The sequence below is a fragment of the Antechinus flavipes genome, chromosome 2 (assembly GCF_016432865.1).
Source record: "Antechinus flavipes isolate AdamAnt ecotype Samford, QLD, Australia chromosome 2, AdamAnt_v2, whole genome shotgun sequence".
NCBI classification, from domain to species: Eukaryota; Metazoa; Chordata; class Mammalia; order Dasyuromorphia; family Dasyuridae; genus Antechinus; species Antechinus flavipes.
This window is the reverse complement of record NC_067399.1, coordinates 581,479,422-581,502,049: the sequence shown is the minus strand read 5'-3', so window position 1 is coordinate 581,502,049 and position 22,628 is coordinate 581,479,422. Positions and strand designations below refer to the sequence as shown.

The 22,628-nt window shown below is 37.4% G+C and overlaps 2 protein-coding genes across 3 annotated transcripts; one reads left to right on the top strand and one right to left on the bottom strand.

Moving 5' to 3' along the window:
- The first annotated feature begins 25 nt into the window (after positions 1 to 25).
- ATP5MK (ATP synthase membrane subunit k) lies at positions 26 to 4,171 on the top strand. 2 transcript variants are annotated; one of them, XM_051981340.1, is made up of 4 exons: positions 26 to 121; positions 2,387 to 2,483; positions 2,569 to 2,661; positions 4,042 to 4,171. In XM_051981340.1, the coding sequence occupies exons 2-3, from the start codon at positions 2,397 to 2,399 to the stop codon at positions 2,656 to 2,658; spliced, it is 177 nt and encodes a 58-aa protein (XP_051837300.1). In that variant the 5' UTR covers positions 26 to 121; positions 2,387 to 2,396; the 3' UTR covers positions 2,659 to 2,661; positions 4,042 to 4,171. The 2 variants fall into 2 exon arrangements, with proteins under 2 accessions (XP_051837300.1, XP_051837299.1); XM_051981339.1 differs by having other exon boundaries at positions 68 to 179.
- Positions 4,169 to 21,272, bottom strand: TAF5 (TATA-box binding protein associated factor 5). Its single transcript, XM_051981334.1, has 11 exons — positions 20,628 to 21,272; positions 16,057 to 16,294; positions 13,535 to 13,850; positions 13,023 to 13,186; positions 12,797 to 12,932; positions 10,507 to 10,627; positions 9,922 to 10,051; positions 8,129 to 8,293; positions 6,066 to 6,243; positions 5,677 to 5,854; positions 4,169 to 5,420 (listed from the first exon to the last, which is right to left on the bottom strand). The coding sequence occupies exons 1-11, from the start codon at positions 21,250 to 21,252 to the stop codon at positions 5,203 to 5,205; spliced, it is 2,469 nt and encodes an 822-aa protein (XP_051837294.1). The 5' UTR covers positions 21,253 to 21,272; the 3' UTR covers positions 4,169 to 5,202.
- Between the last annotated feature and the right edge of the window lie 1,356 nt (positions 21,273 to 22,628).

Below are 22,628 nucleotides of genomic sequence, written 5' to 3'. Positions count from 1 at the left end.
GAATTGAATTTCTCTGGTCCTATTAGCGGACGATGAGGCAAGCTCTTCCGGGTCGGGGTTGGGGAAGGGGCTGTGGCAGCGGACAGTGAAGGGCAGTGGCTGCAGCGTATACATCTGTAGGGTGAGTTAATTGCGGACGATCCCGGATCCCTAACTTCTTTTTCCGGGCACTTCACACGGTGAGTCAAGAGTCCATTGTACTGCGAAGTCTGCGTTAATGATTTGATGGCTGATAGTCCGTCGCGCGACGGAGGCCAAGACCGGCGGGCGGGAGGAGGTTTAGAGGAGAGTGAGGACGAAGAAAGGACTCATTGTAAAGCTGGTTCCCTACCGTGTTTACAGAAACATGCACCCCTCTTCTTCCCCACCCCCAGCTTTTTTTTTATTAGAGCAACCAAAAAAGGGGGAGAGAGGGCCGGGGAAGCGGGGGGAGGGGAAGCCCTAGGAATTGGAGCAATGAAGAAGAGAAAAGAATGAGGACTAAGAGTCTGCCAGGTGTCAGAACTAGGGGGACCCTAGAACTAAGTGATCTGTAATCCAGAAAAACAGTGGGCTCTTGATAGGGAGGAAGGGGGAAGAAACGAGTCCTGGGTCACGTGTCGAGTGGTCAGGCTGGGCTACCTTTGGTGCCGAAGAAGAGAAAGTTGGAGGCCAAGGAGGGAATAGGAGTCTAGGAGCAAACAGGATTTCCACGTTTGGGAGTCTGGCCACTCGCTCATGTTTGTCTCTTAGAATTTTCTCCAAAACCAGGCACTTAAGGCTGGACTGAGTATAGAGAACTGGGAAAGAAAATGAAAATCCGTAAGGCAGATGGTGGTACTACGGGCGAGGTATTTTGGAGAACATGAGAGACAGCCTAGCGGGAGAGTCTGGAAAACTGGTCCCTGACATTGGGAATAGCCGGGGTCAAGGTCTGCCTCTGACACATCCTTCAGCCTGACCCTGGGCAGGCTCTAGGTTGTCGAACATTATAAATTAAAAGGGTGGTGACGACCTGCATTGGTAGAGGAAGTTTCTCCGCTTGAGAATTCCATTTATCAATGGAATTACAGGTCCAGTTCCTGTCTTTGCTTTGGAAAGTTCAAAAATGTAATCTGGGTTTCCAGTGCCCTAAGAATTCTATTTGAGAAACTACAAAACAAGTCTACAGTAAAAAGATAAGAAAAGATTCCACATGGCTGTAGGTTTAGAGCTGGAGGAAACAATGTTATCCCCAGAATCTTTAACCTTAACAAAATCCCCAGCACAGCAATAGAAAATTAAATATCCAAAGGAAAATACAATATATCAATAGATTCAGTCTCCAACAACTTGGAAACATTGTACAATCTATAATAGATTTTAACAGTTTGTTTACCAGATTGTACAGTTATCCTAAAATCTCTAGCAGGAGCAGGGTTAGAAACTTCATCTTATTTTCTTGCTACATTGATTTAAAGGCAAATTATAGCGGTGCTTTGACAAGAGCCTTCTATTTGCAGGCAGAAAATCCATGTTTTAGTCCCACTCTTGTCATTTATAAACTTTTGACTTTGAACAAATTATATTAACTTTGTTTCATCAAACATAAAATAACTATAAAAATGTTTTGTAATTAACTATACAAAGTTACCACTTAATTTTTATAACAGTCCTGTTCAATCGAGTCCTATTCCTTGTGACTTCATTTGGAGTTTTCTTGGCAAAGATATTGGAATAATTTACCATTTCTTTCTCCAACTCATTTTGCAAGACAAACCGTTGTCCAGGGTCACACAGCTTGTAAATATTTGAAGTCAGGTTTGAATTCAGGTCCTGACTCCAAAGTTGGTGCTCTATTTACTGTACCAACTAACTTAACAGGCAGGTAGGTAGGTGCAATTATCTCCACTTACTTGCCCAGAATCACACTCAATTAAGTAAAATATCTGAGTACTTGACTATCTTAAAAAGCAAAAGCAAAATATGCAAAAAGTTATATATAAATATGAGATGTAAAATGCCTTATATATAAATATACTATAAGCTCTCATTATTTGGGTTGTAATGTTTTCCCTTCTCTACCCAAAAGAAGTAGATGTCTTAGGTACACCAATGCTAGAACTTCAGATGATGGGTAAAGTGAGGCAGCAATGGATAAAGGGCTGCATTTGGAACCAGCAGGACAAGTAATCAAATCCTCCTTCATCAGAGACAAGTCATTTAACTATCAGCCAACTTTCTAATTTATACTGTTTTGCAAACTGTAAACGTTAGCTATTGTTATCAAGAAGTCCAGTACCAGAAAGGAGGAAGGTAGCTGTTCAGTTAGTTGTTGTATTAAGTTACATTGCAAAAAATGTAATTTGTTTTCTCAATTCAGATTGTAGCCAAACCAATTAATAGTTGGATTTTTCTTCATATTTAGGATTTCAATTATGGCAGGTCCAGAATCTGACAGTCAGTATCAGTTCACTGGTTTTAAGAAATACTTCAATTCATACACCCTTACTGGCAGAAAGAATGTAAGTACTAAGTGGTGATTCTTTGGGCAAACCTATCTTAAATTAATTTTGATGTAACTTTGCTTTTCTGGTTGATTTTATTCAGTATGTACTGGCCACTTATGGAGGAATCGCTTTGCTCATACTTTACTTCAAGACAAGATCTAAAAAAACTCCAGCTGTAAAAGAAACATAAATGGTAAGATATTGGCATGGTATGTGAAAGCACTTGTCTCTGAGCAGCACAAATTCCACATTTTGGTTGTTGAGTTCTTTGCTTGGAGTAGGGTTTCTGGAGTTTAAAGTCTATTGATAGGCCATGTTGCCTATGAAAACTGCCTAAAATAATAATAATAAAAAAAAGGATATTACTGTTTTTGAGAGTAATTTTCACATTATTCTGGTTATTTTTAAGGGATTGAGGAATTTGAATTTTACCTTACATATTTGGAAAAGTAGTAGTCTTAAAATTTTAAGCACATCTGGTTCTTTTCAACAATGCAGCGATTCAAGGCAATTCCAAGAAACTAGGGATGGAAAATGCCAACCATATCCAGAGAGAATTATGGAAACTAAATGTTTATAGAAGCCTTGTATTTTTACCTTTTTGTTGTTTTTTTTCTCATTTTTTTCCTTTTGATCTGGTTTTTCTTGCACAACATGACAAATTTGGAAATGTCTATATCAGATTGCTGGATATCTTGGGGAAAGGGAAGGTAAAGGAGGGAGGGAGAAAAATTTGGAACACAGTCTTATAAAAATGAATGTTAAACTATCTTTACATAAATATGTACTATTTATGATAAATACTATTAAATAAAATACTAAATATTTAAATACTATTATATAATAATAAATATTATTTAAATAAAATACTATTAAAATTTTTAAGCATATTTTTGCTCTTTACCATTGTTAAACTTAGTTTTCTGCACAAGTTTTAAATTAGTTTTTAATTGTTATAAAACTGATGTCCTTAGAACATACAGTTTAAGTCATAGTTTGGATTGTGTGTTTCCTTTTCTCAAGTAAATAATCTCCTGAATGTTTGCATAGTAACAGTGAATGAATGATAAAGTATCTGAGGCACTTATATTTTAATGTGCATTAATTGCAAAGGATAGGCATTTTACATTTTGTTGGGTAAAATAAATACGTTCCTTTTTTGGGACACTCCATCTCTCTACTTTCCAATACAATTCAAATAACACCCTCTGCATGAGGCTGACCTCCCCTACCTTCCCAGTTTGTGTTGACCTTCACACCCACTTTTTCTTCCAAAGCTTATCTAGCATAGCTTGCATTTCTCATGCATTTATGTATTTTTAATTATATGTATCATATCTTCTCAATGGACCTTAAATTTTATAAGGGCAGATATTATGTTGTATCTTTCCTAGAAAAAGAGTAGCTAACAGAATGTTATGTTCACATTAGATGTTTAGTTAAGTGTTTATTAAATTCTCAATTTCTGTTTATGTTCTTTTTCTAGTGAAGATTATGGAATCAAGTGCTTAACATGTTTGCCTTTAAATTAGTATGTATATTCACATTATGTTTTTGGTTTTTGCTTTTATAGGAGTCCCAATGTGTGCGTGTGTGTGTATGTGTATACTTTGTCCAACATCAAGTTCCCTGGCTGAAGGAAGATCTGCTGTCAATTTAGCATGTGATCTACAGTTCTTGAAATAAAACATGAACTCAGAAAAGTTGACTTGTTTTTATTTACAAGGTATCAAAAATATAAAAACTGTACAAAATACAACAAAGGCAGAAAACTGGCAGTGACTTGTCTGTCTAAATCTGCTTTTAGTTTCCCAAAGCAAGGCTCTGTATTGGAGGTAAGCAACTGAAATGTCTGCGTTTGACTTCAAGTGTATTATATTTTGTATATCAGCTAACTGAAATCAAAGGTTAGCTGAAGATCTTTATTCTACCTCCCTCAAAAAAAGATTGTTAGTTTACAAGGAGGGGAACTAGGGAAACATAGGAGCTCACTTCCCATGTGAATCAGTATTTTATTGTCATCTTCACATAAGAGAATTTCTTTATTAAAAGGAGCTATTTCTTTGCTGGCTTATGAAATTCTCAGATGCACTTACATTAGTTGCTCAGACCTCTATAAATAGTGCAGTGAGATTTACTCATGAGGCCAGAGGTTTATTTAAATTAAGACTAGACCCCTGCTTATTTGATCTCAGTGAGCTGAGAGCATATGTAATTAAGGTGAAAAACAGGAAACTATTATAAGTAGGCAACAGATCTGTTGCTACTTAAGTAATCAAATGCCAGACGGCTAAATTTCATTTTTTTTTTTTTCATATCAGGAATATATTCAGGAAGAGTTCAACCAACCTAAACTTAGTGTTATACTGGACACTAAGGACTTTGAACCTTGAAGTGGGTAAAAATTACTGAAGTCAATAATTACAGGTTTTCTTTTTAAAAGAAAATAAATTAAGATGAAATTTGAACAGAGAATGCATAGTTTCCACATAATCCAAAGCACTGTTTTCTTTCTACAGCATCCATGCCTTATATCCAACTCACAGAAAATAGTTAAATATGCAATTGCTGTAGAACTATTGTCCAGTTTACTTTTCCAGGCAGCCTCCTTCCAGATCCTTTTAGATAAGACACTTTTTGTGGCTTAAGTGTTCATCTTTGAGGTATTTTACTTTTTAGTATCTTTTATTTTTCCAGAGAGTGGCTTTCAAAAAGTCTTAATATAGATGATAGTTTATTGTGGACTATAAGCTCCTGCAGCTAAAACCAAGTTTCTTCGAGTAAAATGGAGATGTACAACTGGTGTTGACTTGGTCATGTAGGTTCCCAGTAATAAATCCTGTGAATTTTCAGGCAAGTTTATGTGTCCAGTGGCTGTAGTAAAATCATCAGTCTCTAGGTCCTCAAATGCTTTTATAGCGTCCCATAAACGAACTGTGTTATCCATTGACCCTGTGGAAACAGTATATTATGTCATCAACCAAATTCTGATGTTTTATAATAACACATTTTAGCACTTTTAACAAGATTTCTGATAAATGACCAATTATAAACAATGTAAAATATCAAGTAGGATTGGGCCTAAAAGAATAATCAGCAGGTTTGGAATTGCTCTGAAGGGGTAAAGAATAAAGAGTTTTAAAAACTAATCAAGACACAGAATTACTTTTTAAACATATCCACCGACACTTTATTTCCAGTTCCTTACCTGATGCTAAAATTTCTCCATCTCTACTAAACTTGAGTGAACATACTGTGTCTGTATGACCTTTTAATTCTCCAACCATCAATCCATGTCCAATATCCCAAAGAAGTACCCTGCCATCTGTTGCTCCAGTAGCCAGGAATCTCCCATTGGGAGAAAATGCCAAAGAATGAATTGGTCCCTATAATGTAAAGAAAGACATGTGAACATTTTTTTTTAAATAAAAAAAGTTGTCAAACTACAAAGAAAATGGGAATTAAATTTTGGACAAATTCCAATAATAGTCCAAAGCACTATTTGAAGCAATAGTATGTCTTATTAACTTAATGAAATTAGAACTATTTTTCTCTTATAAAGCAATATTTTGTTGATAGCTTTAAGTTATAATTTACCTTGTGTCCAGTGAAGATTCTTACACAGTTCCCATTCAAGACATCCCATAACCTTACTGTTCTGTCTGCTGAACCCGTAGCAACATAGTTAGAGTTTGGATGGAATCGTGTACAATTCACATCTGCAAGGTGGCCAGCAAATATTCGTAAAGGCTGATAATGATCTGTAGCCCAAAGCCTTAACAGAAACAAAAGATAAGCTTTAAAACAAAGATAAAACACAGGTTCCTATTATTAGTATATTCTACCACAAAAACAATAAAAATGGCTAAAATTTAAAATTTATTAAATGTATGACTGTCGAGGAAAAAGCAGATTTCTATTTTTAAAATTGGTTGACAGTTACATACTAATTACTATGGAGGGGGAGAGAAGGGAAGGAACCATTCTCTGGAAGGAGGCTTCTTGAAAATCTATAATTCTACAGCAATTGGATATATAACTTCTTTCTGTGAGTTAAATATGAAGTATGGAACCTATATTAAAAAAATTTGACAGTGCTTTGAATCATTTGGAAATTACTTATTTTTTCAAATTTCATCTTAACATTTTATTTAACATCTTTTATTTATTCGATATTTAATACATGGGCAAAATATGACACGAATTTTATTTTCTTTTAAATTAAAGTAGTGCTGCCTTTAATGTAACCACTGTGTTAAGGGAAATAAGTTGATTTGGTATAGCTCTAGGCTTCATGTATGGAAAAACTTCACATCAACCAAAACTACCCATAAGTAGAATGTACTGCCTCAGGAGAGTATGGATTCTGTTCTGGTAAGAGAGACCTTTGAGGAAACGTTGGATATGTTACTTGTGGATTTTGTAGAAGGGATTCCTATTCTGGTACAGATTAGACTAGATGACTTAAGTTATATGATGGTTTTTCTCTAATTCTGTCTACTCTAGGAAAGTGGTAGGATTTCTTAACATGGTGTACTAAAATGGTTTAACCATTCTGGAAAAAAAGTTAGAATCATGAAAAAATAGATACAAATGCTTCACCTTAACCTTTTGACCCAGTTTTTCTCATACAAAACATATCCTCCCACTAATTGATTTACTGTCATTTTTTTCTTGAAGAGGACAAAAATGACATCAATATGTTAGAGTTGTTAGTGAGTCCAACTCAAACCAGTAGGAGCAGAGAATGTTCTGCCACAGGTCAGACACAAATAGTTTCTATAAACATTTGGGATGGATTTTCTTACTTTGGCATCTAGAGTTTCTTTCCCTTATATGTTTATATACAAACCAAAAGTATTCATAGCAGCCCTTGTAGTCACAAGACATTACAAATAAAGTGATGCTCATCAAATGAGGAATAGCTGAACAAAATAATAGAGGAATGCCATAAACTAGGAAAAAGAAGAAATTTAAATAATTTGGGAAACTGTATGGACTATACAGAAATAAACTAAACTAGAATAACTTATGAAAATAATGCACATTTTTTAAAAAAGTACTAAAAGGAAGGCATACTTCAGTTCCAAAGAACACACAATAAAATGTATCTTCTCAAAATATTGGGCAGGGGATGGGAAGGAGGAAAGAGAATAAGAGCAGAATGTTGCATATATTCCAAATAACACATTTTAACGTTTTGTTTTGTTTTTTTTTGGTTACAGAAGAGCAAGGAGTGAAAGAGAGAGAGAAATATAGGAAAATCTACTTTAAAAAATCAATAGGAACATTTTATTTTGAACATATCAGAGTTTAACTTCTTTTTGCCCCACTCTACAAAAGATGATGTATCAGTATGAAATAACAGAAAAGGGGGGCTGGTGATATTCACGGAATTGCAAGTAGTATATTCTCATTCAGATGCAACTCCTGTTTCCATGTTAATTTTGAAATTTATAAGTATGATTAATTTTTAGCATAGTACAAATGACTAGAAATCACAAAATCTGTGTCAGTTTACCATTCTTTAAAATATGACTCAGTGCCATTTTAAGATTTGTTGCTTGAAGGATACTGAATAACTAAAACCATATATGGAAAATTCTTGTTCCAATTAAAATTGTATCTACCTCTTTGACAAGTAAAATTTATATTCTTACCTAGCTACTCTGTCATGTCCTCCTGACACAAAATAGTATCCATATGGAGAAAATTGTGTGTCCCACACTGGATAGTTGTGTCCTTTGTATCCTACCAAACAAGTGAATGTTTGAAGACTCCAAAGTCTAACAGTGCCATCTTCAGAGGAGGAAAGTAGGTAGTTTCTAAAAGGAAAAAAAAAAAGATAAATGTGATTTCTATTCTAAATATAAATTAGGCTCCATTTTCTCCTAAGGATACAAAGAAATCAATGAATCTCTAGACTATTACAAATATTAATGTTAGGAAGAGCAGGTTAATAATTTGCAGGCTTTGTTTCTACATAAAATAACAATACAGGAATAGAAACTCCCAAAGTACTCAAGATTGAACACCTATGTTATATATAACTCTGTACTAGGCATTATGGACCAGAATAATTTCTGTAGTGTAAAAGCTTGCAAAGCACTTAAATTATTTCATTTGAACTTTAACAAAAAACTGAAGTAAGTGCTGAGTTGAAGTAACTTTCCGAGAGGCAAAAAGCTAACTTTGGAGATAGAATTCAAATCAAAGCCAGGTAGTTATATTAGGCTAACACATAATTTCAGCTTGAAATTCCACACAGGGTTGAGAAGCTTTTTGTAAACCACAAAACACTTAAAGTGAGCTCTTTTTGCCAATATTTATAGAAATGCTAATTATATTCTCATGTCACCTTAAATTAACGTAAAATTCAAATTCTAAGAAAGTATTTTTATGGCTTAGCACTGAAAATACAGTATTATCCTTACCCATCCATAAGAAAACAATCTTTAAGACATTTTATATATAAGGCAAATTCTTGTCACTCAAAAATTTTAGTGACTGGAAGATTATTTTTTGGAAGAGATCAGTGTATCCAAGTGAAAATTCTCAGCTAAGAATACATTGACTATGTAACCTTATAGGATTATAATTTTATAGAGTGCTCTCCTTATTCTTGGGGGAATAAGCTTTAGCGATCCACCAGAGACATTTTTACAGAATCATGGATTATCTTTCACATTTTTACAAATCAGGACATGATCCTAGATAGCATAGGTACCTTATGATTCATATTTGAGCCCTCTGACTTCAAATCAAATACTGAATATTTAGTCCTTAATATTAGCTACTCAGTGTTTCTTCCAAATGGGTTTTTCTCCTGTTTAATCATAACTCTTAAAATAAAATTAAAGCAGTGTTTTCATCGATCTTCTAATTACAACAGGATGAAAGTCTCAAATCATGTGCAATTATGTCCTTTACATTTATTTACAGGGTATCAGATATCAATGAGGAAGTTTATTCAAACCGCAGTAGACAGTGAGGGGTAGCTGAGCCCAGTATGACCCATCAAATATTCAAAACAGAACCTCCAATTCAAAGAGTTTCATGTAGGAGGAAATGTTTTTAGTAAGGCACTCAAAGTGCAACATACCAGAATGATATATGACTGCTAACCAGCCTTTCCAAAAACAAATGAAAAGGGATGAGATCATGTTGAATTTTCAAACAAGTAAATTTGCTTTGCATGTTTCCCATGACAACTTTTGAGGAGACATCTTCAGGAGGTTTTTATTACTATGCCAGTGTTTTAATTGTTATTCTTTTGTATTGGGGTCCTGAAGTAAGTTAACAAAAGGCAAGATCTTTAAATCTAATCATGAATACATATAATTTTAGAACTTTTCAATAATATCTTAATTTGAATAATGCAGCTTTAGAAAATATTCTGTCCAGTCACAATATGATGCTATCTTATTTACCTCTTCTGCTTTTCATATTTTACCTGTCAGGACTGAAGCTTGCCCCATAAACAGGTCCACTGTGACCATATAAAATCTTCAATTCACTTGCTGTTTTTTCATCCATGATTCTTTCTAAAACATCATCTGATTCTTTATCTATAAGGCTGAGATCTAGAAAAAATTGCAGATAGCAATAATTTAAATGACACTTGCAAAATATTGCACATCACAATTTAACAGAATACATCACTCATCTAAACAATTAAGGGCTTTTATTCTTTATCTCATTCTTTAAGATTTTTGTCCAGTATTTTATACTAAAATATTACTATTAGAAACCAGTTTCCCTTAAAATGAGGCTTTGTTCTAATTTATTATTTTCTTTCATTTTAAAATCACTTCTTTTTGTATGTAAAATGAAAACCCTCAGCCAAATTTTTCAGATGATATTCTGGTGTTTGTTAAACATTCAAGGAATGTTGGGGAAGATCACTTGTATCTTAAAAAGCTGAAACAAAACCAAGTGGAATAGAAGTTTATGACAATCACTTTTAAGATCAAAAACTAGTGTACTTTATGGATTTCTAGTACTATAGACAAGTAAATTAAAAAAAAATCTCTATTACCTGTTGCTGTCTTCACACTACGAAGTTTTTTGGGAGTCACAGACCATACTCTAACAGTGGAATCAGCAAAGCCTCCTGCAATCAGACTGGAATCATCAGTGACATCAACTGCAGTGAGACCCTATCAGTAAAAAGGAAGGAAGTTTTAATGGGAAATCATACTACAGATAATAAACTCATTTTATACTGAAAAAATATTAAGTTCCTACCATATGCTATGCATTATACTGGGGAAGGGAGAGTGCCAAGGGCACCAAAAATAAGACAAAATGCCTGCTGTCAAAGAGTTTCCAATTTAGCAATTAGATACATGTATCTCCTCTCTGTATGTCCAAAACAGAACTCACCTTTCTCCCAAATCCACCCTTCTTCCAAATTTCCCTCTTTCTGTCAAAGTCCCCATCACTCTTCTGGTCTTCCAGATCTGCAATCTTAGCCTTATCTTCAGTTCCTCCTTTCACATATTCAATTCCTCAGCAAATCTTAACGGTTTCTCCCTCCTCAACAATCTTTTGGATATGATTTCTCTCTGCTCACACAATCACCATCCTAGTCTGAGCTCATCTCATTTCTAACTTGGGCTCCTGCTCTGGCTTCCTAATGGGTCTCCTTGCTTAAACTCCTCCTGCGTGCTCCCCCTCCCCCCATCTTATACACAATCAATCAGTTGACAAGTACTTTTTTAAGAACAGGGGTTACAAAGAAAAGGAGAAAACAGTTCCCTGCCTCAAGGAGTTTACATTTGAAGACAGACAAGATGTAAAAAGCATTCCACTTCTGGGGGACAGCCAGCAGGGACATGCTGGGCCAGGCAACATTGTCATGTTTGTGACCTCTGTCTGAGGATTAGCTGAAAGACTATATGAGACTGAGCTCATCAAGTCACTGCTCCCCTACTCAGGAAATTCCAGTAGCTCCCTATTGCTTCTAGAATCAAATGTCAGCCTTTCTGTTAAGCTTTTAAAGCCCCTTACAACCTAGCCCAATCCACTTTTCTGATCTCATGTTACTCCTTCATTCCTTTATCCTTCAATCAAATCAACCTCTGTCTAGTTCTCACAAATGGCACTCACATCTTTGCACTGACTGCCCCCACTTCTAGAACGAATTCACTTTTTCCTCACTTCACCTCAGAAAATCCCCTCACTTCCTCCAAGAAGCAGCTCAAGGACCACTCTCTACATTAATAAGCTTTCCTAATAATGTGCTGCCCCCCTTTAGGTCCTCTATCTCCCTTGAACTATCTCCCTTGATAGAATGTAAACACCTTATGAGTGGGGATCCTTTCATTCTCTTTATTTGTATCTTCAACACCTGGCACCCAGTGGGTGTTAAACAAAAGCTTGTTGATTGACTGCTGCACAGATAATATAAAGCAGGATATGACAGGGACATAAAAGGAGTATAAAAATGTTATCAAGTGGTATTTTATATCTGGAAAAGAATCACCACAATTAAATCTATGAAAACAAATGATCAAAACACAGTGGCTGCTACCTTATTAAGTTTGAGAGTGCATGGGAAAGAATTCTCCCATGATCAAAAAAAAAAAAAAAATTGGGGGGACAGCTAGGTGGCAAAGTAATAGAGCACTGGTCCTGGAGTCAGGAGGACCTGAATTCATATTCATTCTCAGCCACTTGTGTTACCTTGGGCAAATCACTTAACTCTGACTACCTTCCAAAAAAGAAAAAAACCAAAGTTGGATAAAACCCCACTGCCTCAAAACAATCAATATAACTGAATAGTCATCAAGGTGATCTTTCACCACCTTCCACCTACCTCTCTTCTTTCACTTTTAATTTTAAGTCATTTACATTTTGCCTAAAGTACATAATTAACAGTAATTTTTGTAATAAACACACAAAGAAAATTCATGCACAGTACTGTATAATTTCAAGTATAAACTTTAAAACTTATACAGTTTATACAAACTATAGAAACTTCCCAAGCCTAGCAGAACAAAATCAAGATGCTTCCTATTTCTAAAAAGTTCACATAATTCTAGAGAATTCTACTGATTGAATTTAATAATAAATTGACATTTAAGTATGATGGCTGCAAATCATCAAAAATTTTCTAAGGAATAGAAATCTATCTATCTTTTCTAGGTTCTATCTTTAATGAAATCATATTCATATGGCAATTCATTTTCATAAGTCAAACAGTAAAGTTATATCTTCCCCCTCCAAAACCAATTGTTAGGTTTATTTTAACTATATTTCACAGGTAGTTTTTCAAAATCAGTTCAAACTATTCTATTCTAAATTTCCATGAATATTTTACTAACCTGATATGCATTAAGGAATGTATAGAAACAGATGGAAGGTAAACAATCTGGACCAAGACGCACACGTTTCGTGGTTTCTTTCATATTCATTATCTTATCCAACTTATCTGAATCTTTCAATTCAGGAAGAGGAATTCTATTAAAAAAAAAATGCTTGTCAAATAATGCTTTGATAATGAGTGCCCTCATGGGAAAGCCCATCTAGTTGCCAAAGTTTCTTTCTAACCTGTTTTGAGGTGGAGCATTAGGATCTTGTTTTTTGCTTTTAGATCCCATACTATCTTTTTTAGGTTTCTTTTTTTTGGGCTTTCCTTCCTCATTCTCCCCTTCTTCATCTTCATCATCCAAAGGAACTTCAATTTCTGGTTCTTTTAACAAGCCAAAAAAGACCTACAAATCAAAAGAGCAAATATTTCAGAAATATATATACTTTCAGGCATTTCTAATGCACTTTCCCACTAATGCACAGTGAAGTAAGATGCTGATAAGATGATTGGTGTTTAAAACAAACTATGTACACCCATTCTTTAGAAAACAAAACACCCCTGTCACTGTAATGTCACTTTACTACATAGCCCCAGCGACTCTTAAATTTAGCACAGTGCCCAGCACACAGCAGGTGCTTAATAAATGCTTATTGACAAATTGATTGGTTAAAAGAATGGGTGAGCCGATCCATTGGAAATGGTCCTGATTCTGATTCTCTGCATGATATATGTCCCGGGACTGGGCCCATACCTTTGCCTTATTTGCCTCTCGCTTTGCCTCTCCGGCCAAACTTCCCACCATAGCATCTATCTGTTGCTTACTCCGAGGCATCCCATCGAAGATGTCAATGTACAGGTGCTCCTGGACTATGTTCCATATTTGGTTATTCTGTTTCTCCTGGAGGTGTCTTTTCAAGAGTTGATAAGAATCCCGAGAAATGCGCAAAACAAATTTACTTGTTCGAAAATCCAACATGGTCTCATTCCCTTTCATGTGCTCCTTTTTGGTAAGGCTAGATAATACTCGAAGGTCATCCTGATAATAACATTCCTGATCGCCATGAAACCTAATTCAATTTTTAAAAGGTTAATTTTAATAACTAGTTTTTTCTTCATTATAATTATAGTATTTACCTCCCTCCCATATATCCTGAAGTAATGTTGCTGCCCCTTTAAAGCACATCTGTTAAACAGGGATTAACACAGTGTATTAAGAAATGAATTTCATCTTAACTTATTCTAATTCAGTTCTTAAATTCAGCCATTAAGACTTTATAATAAGCATTTCATCTTTTATTGAAATGGACAACACAAGAGAAGTAAATAATATATATTACTAAACCTAAGGGGGCCAGACTTAGTATATACACCCTAGTCTCCTGCAAGCCTAAATAATCTGCGAGCCTCCACCTGTTGGGTAGCTGGGATCACAGTGGTCATCATAACAAGGAAGGGGAAGGAAATTTTAAACAATTAATATATAGTAGCTAACCTTTTTGAGCTTAAAATATAGTAGGAAGCAAAGAAAAGAACTGCATATAAAAAGTTCACTTCAAAGGTTCCTTCCAGGTCTGAAATTTTATGATATAGAAATACTATACAATGGAATACTAACTAATAACAAAGTAATTATAGGGGAAAATGGAATAGAATAGCATAAAATAAGCATAAAGTACCATATGAGATCAGAGGAAGTAAAGAGAATTTCTGAAAAGAATGTTTAAGAAAGGGGCTGAGGAAGGCTTTTCCAGAAATAGCCTTTCGCTTTGTATAGATAGACATTTTCAGGAATATACAAGTCCTGAGATTTGTATTTCAAGTATTTCAAGAAGCAAAAAAGGGAATGAGGGATAGGGAGATAACAAAAGGCATTCTACATATAAAATAATGGTATAAATGGTATGTGTGCATATATGGGACAAGGAATAATTCAATTTGGCTATAAGTGTTAACACAATGCTTTGAAATGAATTGGAAGTAAGTTATGAGTGATGAGGTCTGAAAGATAAAGAAGTGCTGGATTTTAGGTGACTTTTAATAGCTAACTGGAGACTGGGCTTTACAGACAGTGTGGAGCTATTAATTTTCAGCAGAGGACTAACAGGAGCAGATCTATGCAAACATGAGTCTGGTAGCAGTGTGAGGAATTGGCAAAACAAGAAACTGAAGGTGGGTAGGAAGATCAGCAGTCCAAGCAGTGATAACAAAAGCAGGTGTTATCACAAAAGGACTGCCCTTGGGGAATGGCAACAGAGCCAGACAGGAAATCAGGATTCAGAGGTAGAGATTAGGTAATACAGAACAATCCCCCTATCTAGAGTGAAGAGACTAAGATGCTATGAGGATCAATGACTAGGTCACGGTCCTACAAGTCCTGAGAAACAGAACAGGATTCAAAAGGAGTGCCTTGCCTTATGACAGCTACATCTAAAAGACTAGGTGATTGATTAGACATGACAGGGAAGGAAGAAAAGAGTCAAGACAACACTACAAGGTTTCAAGCATGGTTGGCTGGGTGAATGGTAGGGCCAGGATTGTAGGGAAGGAGTGGGCTTGGGGAAATAAGTTCTGTCTTGGACAAGTTGACTTTGGAATACCAATAGAATATTTGTTTGTTAATGATACATTATTTTCTTCTTATCAAATATCAATTGAACTCGGAAGTTTAGTTAGAAGGTTAGCTGAAATTAGAAGTTTTAATCTCCCGAGCAAATGAATGGAGACTGAGCATTCAGCTCAGGGCCAGGCCCTGAGTGTATCATCAATACTTGCACCCTGGGGTCCAAAAAAAGTACTAGCAAACACAAATACAAAGCAAGGAAAGAAAGTCTCTTATTCTATTCATTTACCCAGAAGAACTTGAGAAGAATGGAAACAAGAAGTAATTTCTTAATGATTGGAGTAAAATAAAAATAAATTCTTGGAAGTAATCCCGTCAGTAGAGATTAACTTTCTTCTATATTTTCAGTCATGCTACACTATTTTATAATAAAAACACAAAGAAATATATACTTTTGTGAGGAATCCTGCTGAAGGGCTAAGAGATTTAGACTAGGAGTCACGAGATTTGAGTTCTAATTCTAATCCTGCTACTAGTTAATGCTATTTGTGACACTTGGAAAGTCATTTAAATCATTGGGTCTCCTATTTATTATGTAATTAGAGAGTGAGCTGGATCACTTCAAACAGTCCTTGTAGCTCTGAAATTTTGTAATTCTACAATATTATACATGAACAACCTCAATGTACTCAAGTACAAGGATATTCACATACTTCTCAAAGAATGATTTTGCTTCATTTTCATGCTGATTGTAGACCAATTCCAAGTACATATGTACAAACAGAGGATAAAATAACTGAGATAATTCTGCTCGATGACAGTCCAAGGAACATTCAATGAAATGTTTCAGTCCACTGTAGTACTCTTCATACATGGCTGGATCCCCTTGTTGATTGTAGGCAGACAATACCGCACTGACATCAGGCTGGTCTTCTACAGCAACTACTCCAACTTCAAAAAGAAAAAAAAAATACTTCAGGGAGAATGAAATACTACAAAACCTCTAGCATAATATCTAGGAGTGAAACATAACTCACATCCATTCCTCATCCTTCTCTTCCTCTCCCCCGACTGACAAAAGAATTAGAACTTGTTTCTAGGTCTCTTCATATTGCCACATTCATCTTCCACCTTGTATTTCTGTGGCGACTATCAAATAATCCAAAACCAAACAGCAAAAATAATTAATAATTTTTCTGAGCGATTTCATTTTAAAAATGTGATTTTACTGTTCTTTAAATGGTCATGGCACTCTCTTGTCACTCATATAGATCCAATATGCCTGGCACATAAAGTCCTTCATGATCTGGCTCCAACCTATCCTTCAAGATTTATTTCATGTTATATATTCTTTATGCATTCTACATTCCAGTCAGACTGGTTTCTGGGCTATCTCTGCAATTCAGCATTCCATCTTCCATCCCAGGGCCTGGAATGCACTTCTTTACCTCCACCTTTTAGAATCTTTGGCTTGTTTCATTTCAGCTTGGTACATTCTACTTGATGCTGGTCCTAATCTCTGTAGTTTTTAATATTTTCTCTTAAAAATATTTTAAGACTTATTTATCTGTTTTTTATTGAATTCCCCTCCCACTCCCCAAGAATGTAAACCTCTTAAAGGCAAGGGCTATGTTATATGTGTGTGTAAGAGAAAGAAGGGGAGGAGAGGGAAAGGAAGACGAGAAGGAAAGTACTTCAAACAGTGCCTTCAACATAGTAGATGACTAATAAATGTTTAATTTAATATTCTTCTTGTGGTCTTCTCAAAACCTAACAGGTCCTAACATATAGTAGGTAATAAAATGTTATCTAAATTAAATTGAAAAAATTTTTTATCAATCAACAACAATGTTTTAAATGACTAGGTGGTGCTCAGCACTAGGGATATGAGTACAAAGAATGAAACGATCTTTATTTGAAGTTTACTTTAATAACTTATTTAATAACTATGCTACTCTCTTTGGTAAAGAGCAAAGACCAAAGATATATGTCCTTTTAATTGCCATACAGCAAAGCTATGCCATACAGCAAAGTTTTTCAGAAAAAAATCATAGTTTATCTCTTGAAGACTTAATATACTTTCTTATACAACATACATAGTAATATATGACTATTAAAAGAGCTGATTAGGAGCAGATAGGAAGGGCAATAAATATAGTACCAGACCTGGAGTTGGGAGGACCTGAGTTAATTCCTTTGTTTCAAACTATCCTCATAGTAGAATTGAGGAGACAATGATTTAGCATGGTTCAGTATGATTGATTTAATCCTACAACAAATAATGGTTTCCTAGTGATATAATGATTGGTTTATACTTAGTGTAGCGCATATAAACTAAAAGCCTCAGCCAAGTACATTGGAAGCGATTCAGAGGGCAGAGAAGACAGGTGGGAGCTCAAGCTCTCGGAAGCAAAGAGAGAGGAAGGCCTTTAAGAAAATTAGCCGAGCTCCAAGTGAAGGAGATAGGACTTTGAAAGAGATATTAAAGGATTTGGACTTTAACGCTTGGCTACTCATGTGGTGATCACTGAACTGAAACGAAGGCTGCTCCCAGAGACCTCCAGGAAACCGAAACAGAGAACATTACATCTTTCAGCTCTAAATTCCATGATTCGTATGATTCTAAATTAGCTTGATAAAGGAACAAAATACTACTGTCACTTGAAACCACTATTTATATTAAAAGTCACTGCTATCCAGGATCCCTAAGGAATAAATTAGTCTAGATGATTTATATCTTCAAAAACCAAAGCTTTTTTTTTCTCATCAATCTTTTAAATACAATATAATTTGACCTTTTCTTCATAACGAAGGGTCATCATTATAAATATTCATGTCTATACTAGGCTGAAATAGTAATACCTTGGGATCTATTAAGATATGGAATTCAATTCAATAAGCATTTATTAAGTGCCTACTATGTACAAGGTGCTGGGAACTAAAAAGGAAAAAAATGAAATAGTCCTTGCCCTCAAGGAGCACGCATTCTTGGAGGAAGGCGAATATAATACACACACAGAAAGGAAAGTAAATACTACACACATAGACACACACACACACATTCTAATATTAAACAGGAAAGAGTGGTTTGTTCTTATACTCAATGACTCAAGACTACTATACTTTTCTAGTTCTTATGTTTACATACTACAACTTCTCTTTCCACTGTTGTCACTTTTTATTACTGATAGCCTTTACCTTATAATATGCAATTTCTCATCTGGAAACTAAACAACTTGTTACAATTATATGTAAAATACAAGCCAACAGGCTCAAAGTAATGTACATGAATTTTTAACATTGGTTTTGAGAGATCTAAGCAACTATTTTTGCTTACTTCTAATGTCTTAGATGTGATCTGAATAGGTAAGATTGCCAGAGAGAGTTCCAGACATGTAAGTTATCTAAAAGCTTTGTTCTTCTATACTACAGGTTGTGCTTAGTGCTATATAAATACTTCTTCTCTTCCCTTCTCCTTTAAGCTAATAAAAGAGCCAACTTCTAAAGTCTACCACATGTACAGGAATCATTCCTAAAATGTCACATCCTTGTACAACTTCCATCCCTCTCTCCTCTCCCTCCCCCCCCCCCCCCGGCAAAAAAAACCTTCAAAATTTTTCAGTCTTATCTTTTTCTACTCTTCTCTGCAAGCCTCCTTAGTCCAGCCAGGCTGATGTACTAAATACTAGATAATTTTTGTTTGGAGTTGCTATTCTTCCCACTCTCACTCACCTAGATCATACTTAAACTTCAGGGTCCAGCTCAAATCTGACCTTTACCAGATCTTCCCAGCCCTCATTCAATATCACAGTGTGAATTCCTGTATCACTAATTTCCTATAACACTAATTTTGTCACTTAGTCACATACCATGTAAATCAATAAATATTTATTAAGGCCCTACAATATGTCAGGAACTGTGCTAAGTATTGAGAGAGAAAGGAAAAAGACAAGGAGCTCACAATCTAAAGAAAGAAAAAAATTGTCAACAATATACACAAACAGAGCAGTTTCTTAAATTGTAGTTCAATTATTTAACTGAATGTGGGAGTCATGAAATTATGATGTTATCAATAAATGTTTGATTTATATACCTGTTTTATATACTTATATACCAGGGTCACGTGAAAACATCTTGTTTGAAAAGGAGTTGCTAGTGGAAAAAGTTTAAGAAGAACTACTCTAGAGTACAAATTAGATATAATCAAAAGAAAGAAAGCACTAGAATTAAGGGGACTAGGTAAAGATTTCCTGTAGAAGATGGAATTTTGGAAGCCTGGAGGCTGTGATATATTTGTTCTACATTGGGTTTTTCTTCGCTCTCCAACTGGATTTGTAAACTCTCATTTCTGTGGCAAACTCCATAGCACCCCATCAAAAAGCTCTTCACATCAAGCATGCTGATTCCATATTGGGGGGCAGAAACAAAACAGCAAGACAGGGTATTTTGGATTCCAGGAGTCAGTTTTTCAAGTCTGGATAAGGGGGTCAGCCAAGGACTGCAGAATAGTTGGTTGGTGATAGAAAGACTTTTAAGACACAGGGTAACAAGGCTAGGGTACAGTAACATGGAGGCAATCATGGGTTCCCAGAAGCCCCAGGTGTCTCAGCACCAATTCCTCCAAGATGGTCCTGGGCTTGTAGAAGGCTGACATTCACGTCTGTGCTCATAACTTTACACTTCTATCCATTCATCTATTCATCCCATCACTTTTTCCACTCTTCCATCCATCCATCAGATGCTCCATTCTTCCACTCATCTATTAATCAAACCAACTATCCTTCCATCCATTCTTCCACTCATCCTTTCATTTATCCATCCATTCACCTATCCATTCTTCCACTTGTCCATCCGTCCTTCCCTCTATCCATCAATCTAACCTTTCATCCATCCATCCTTCTGCCTTGTCCATTCTTCCACTCATTCATCCATACCTCCATCCACTCATATTTTATTCTTTCATCCATCCTTCAGTCCATCCTATCCATCCATCCATCTTTCCGTCTGTCCATTCTTCCATTCATCAGCATCAATCCATCAGTCCATCCATCCATTCACCCGCCCGCCTGCTGCGTATCCCCACGGGCAGGCGGGCGGGCAAGGACAGCGCTAGGCTCCAGAAGGAGGCTGTGCCCACGCGCTGGGCGCGCTCCGGAAAGGGGGCGGGCTGCGGCCGGAGAGGCGGGCCCAGGAAATTCAAACCAAACCCGCAGACGAGCGGGGCCGGCAGCCCCTGACAGCTAGCCGGGCATCCCTGCCGCGCCCCGGAGACCCTCTGACCCACCTTTGGCAGGAGCGACCGCGGTTGGAGCGGCCCCCGAGCTCCCCGTGCCGGCCCCCGAGGCACCGGGGCCCGCGGACGCAGGGCAGGCGCCGGGGCCGGGGCCAGAGCCCGAGCCGGGGCCCGGGCCGGTGGGTCCGCCGGCGGCGGCGGCGGCGACCCGGCTCAGCAGCGCGCTAGTAGCCTCGGCCCCGGGTCCATCCACTTCCCCTTGGGCGCCAGCTCCTGCCGCCTCCTCCAGCAGCCGGGCCTCGCGCCGCAGAATCTCCTCAGACTCGCGTAGGTTGCTCCGCCGCAGGAACTGCAGCACGGCCAGCAGGGTCTGCCGGTCCTGAGAGGCGATGCCCTCGGCAGCCGCTGCCGGAGCCCCGGCCGCACCCCCCGGGGCTGCTGTCGCCGCCGCAGCAGCAGCTGCCGGAGGAGGCACGGCGGGCTTCGGGGTCCCGCCATCGCCGCCGGCTGAGGACGCCGCGACACCGCCGCCTCCGCCTCCGTTATGGCTGCTGTTGTGGCTGCCCCCGCTGCCCTCGCCTGGACAGTCTCCCGGCTGCGTGGCAGGGAGCGCAGGCGGTCCCTCCGGATCAGGCTTGATCACCACCTCCGTCTGCTCCTCTGCCAGCGCCGCCATCTTGCAGCCGAGCTCCCCAGCCGGCCGCTAAGTGTGGCCACCTTTCCGTCGCTGCGAGGGCGGGGTGGAGGACGCTTTGCGACAATACAATGAGGTGGTTTACGGCAGTCGAGAAGCAGCCGGGGGCGGAAATATCTAGGGACCGAAGAATCCTGCTTCGGAAGGGGCAGGTGACGAAATGGCACTTTCGTACTCCGCAGATGTTTTAAAGTCCCTGCTATAAGCACTGGCATGTTAAAAGGCCTTATTCCTGACATTTAACCTGGAACAAGGCACAAAAAAAGTCTTATCTCGGCCTCACTGCCTCAGAGAAGGACCAGGGGACGGAAAAGTGGGACCTCTGACCTTCATTTTAGCCTTGTTTCTTTCGTCTCGGTTCAAATGTCTTAAGCACTCAAGAAGAGACTTGTACAAGTTTTTCGTTTCTTTAGGTTTGCATCATTTTCATTTGCGAACATAGATTCCTCTTTTCTCTCCTAGAAAGCCACCTGGTATAAAAAGAATACAAAAAGACCTTTAAGAAGTGAGCAAAACTAAGCACCAAGTCTGATGTTCCACACCCATAACTCTGATCTCTTCAAAGAAGAGAAGGCAGATATAATCTTTTATCTCTTGGGGTCAGGCTTAATCACCATAACTCACACCGTATGGTTTTGATTCCACTACTAGAAATACACAAGGAAGTCTAGGAGAGTATTACCAGAATCACTTGATCTACTGGACCAGGGTACCTCTAATGGAACTGGGGAGCAAGCATGCTTTGACCTCATAGGAAGTGGCACATGTTCTGACTCCTTACTGAAGGAAGTACTCTGGTTTGTCAAATTTCCAGTGCCTGGGGGCTGTGTCTCTCTTTAATGGATAAACTGCAATGTGCCTGGCTTATTCAATTTTTGACAATTTTTGCAGCAGGGTGCTCCTCAAAGATCTGCCTGCAGATCTTTTCTTAAAATCATTTTTCAGCTTGGCAAGAATAGCTTCAATCATTAACTCTATGCAGATGATCCCCAAATTTGTTATCTTCACTCGACTTCTGAGCCACAAGATTTAGTTAGGCTCTATTTGAGACCACCTCAACTCAATCTTAATTTCTGTCAGTGAAATGAATCTTCCTCTTTGACCCAAGGCTAGTTCACTACAACCCCATCCTTCATTCAAAGCTAGTTCCTTCTTTTGTAAAATTAAGAAGTTGAACTAGAAAAGATCTCTAAGGGCTTTTCTAGCCTTAACATGCTACTGTGTAACAGGAAGCCTTTGATTTAAAGCCCCCATTTCAGCTTTCTCCCCTGTCTTTTTATTGTAAGTTGCCACACTATTCCCTTTTGAATCCCCTGAAATCAATCTTCTTAAATGCCAAGTATTAAGAAACAAGTAAC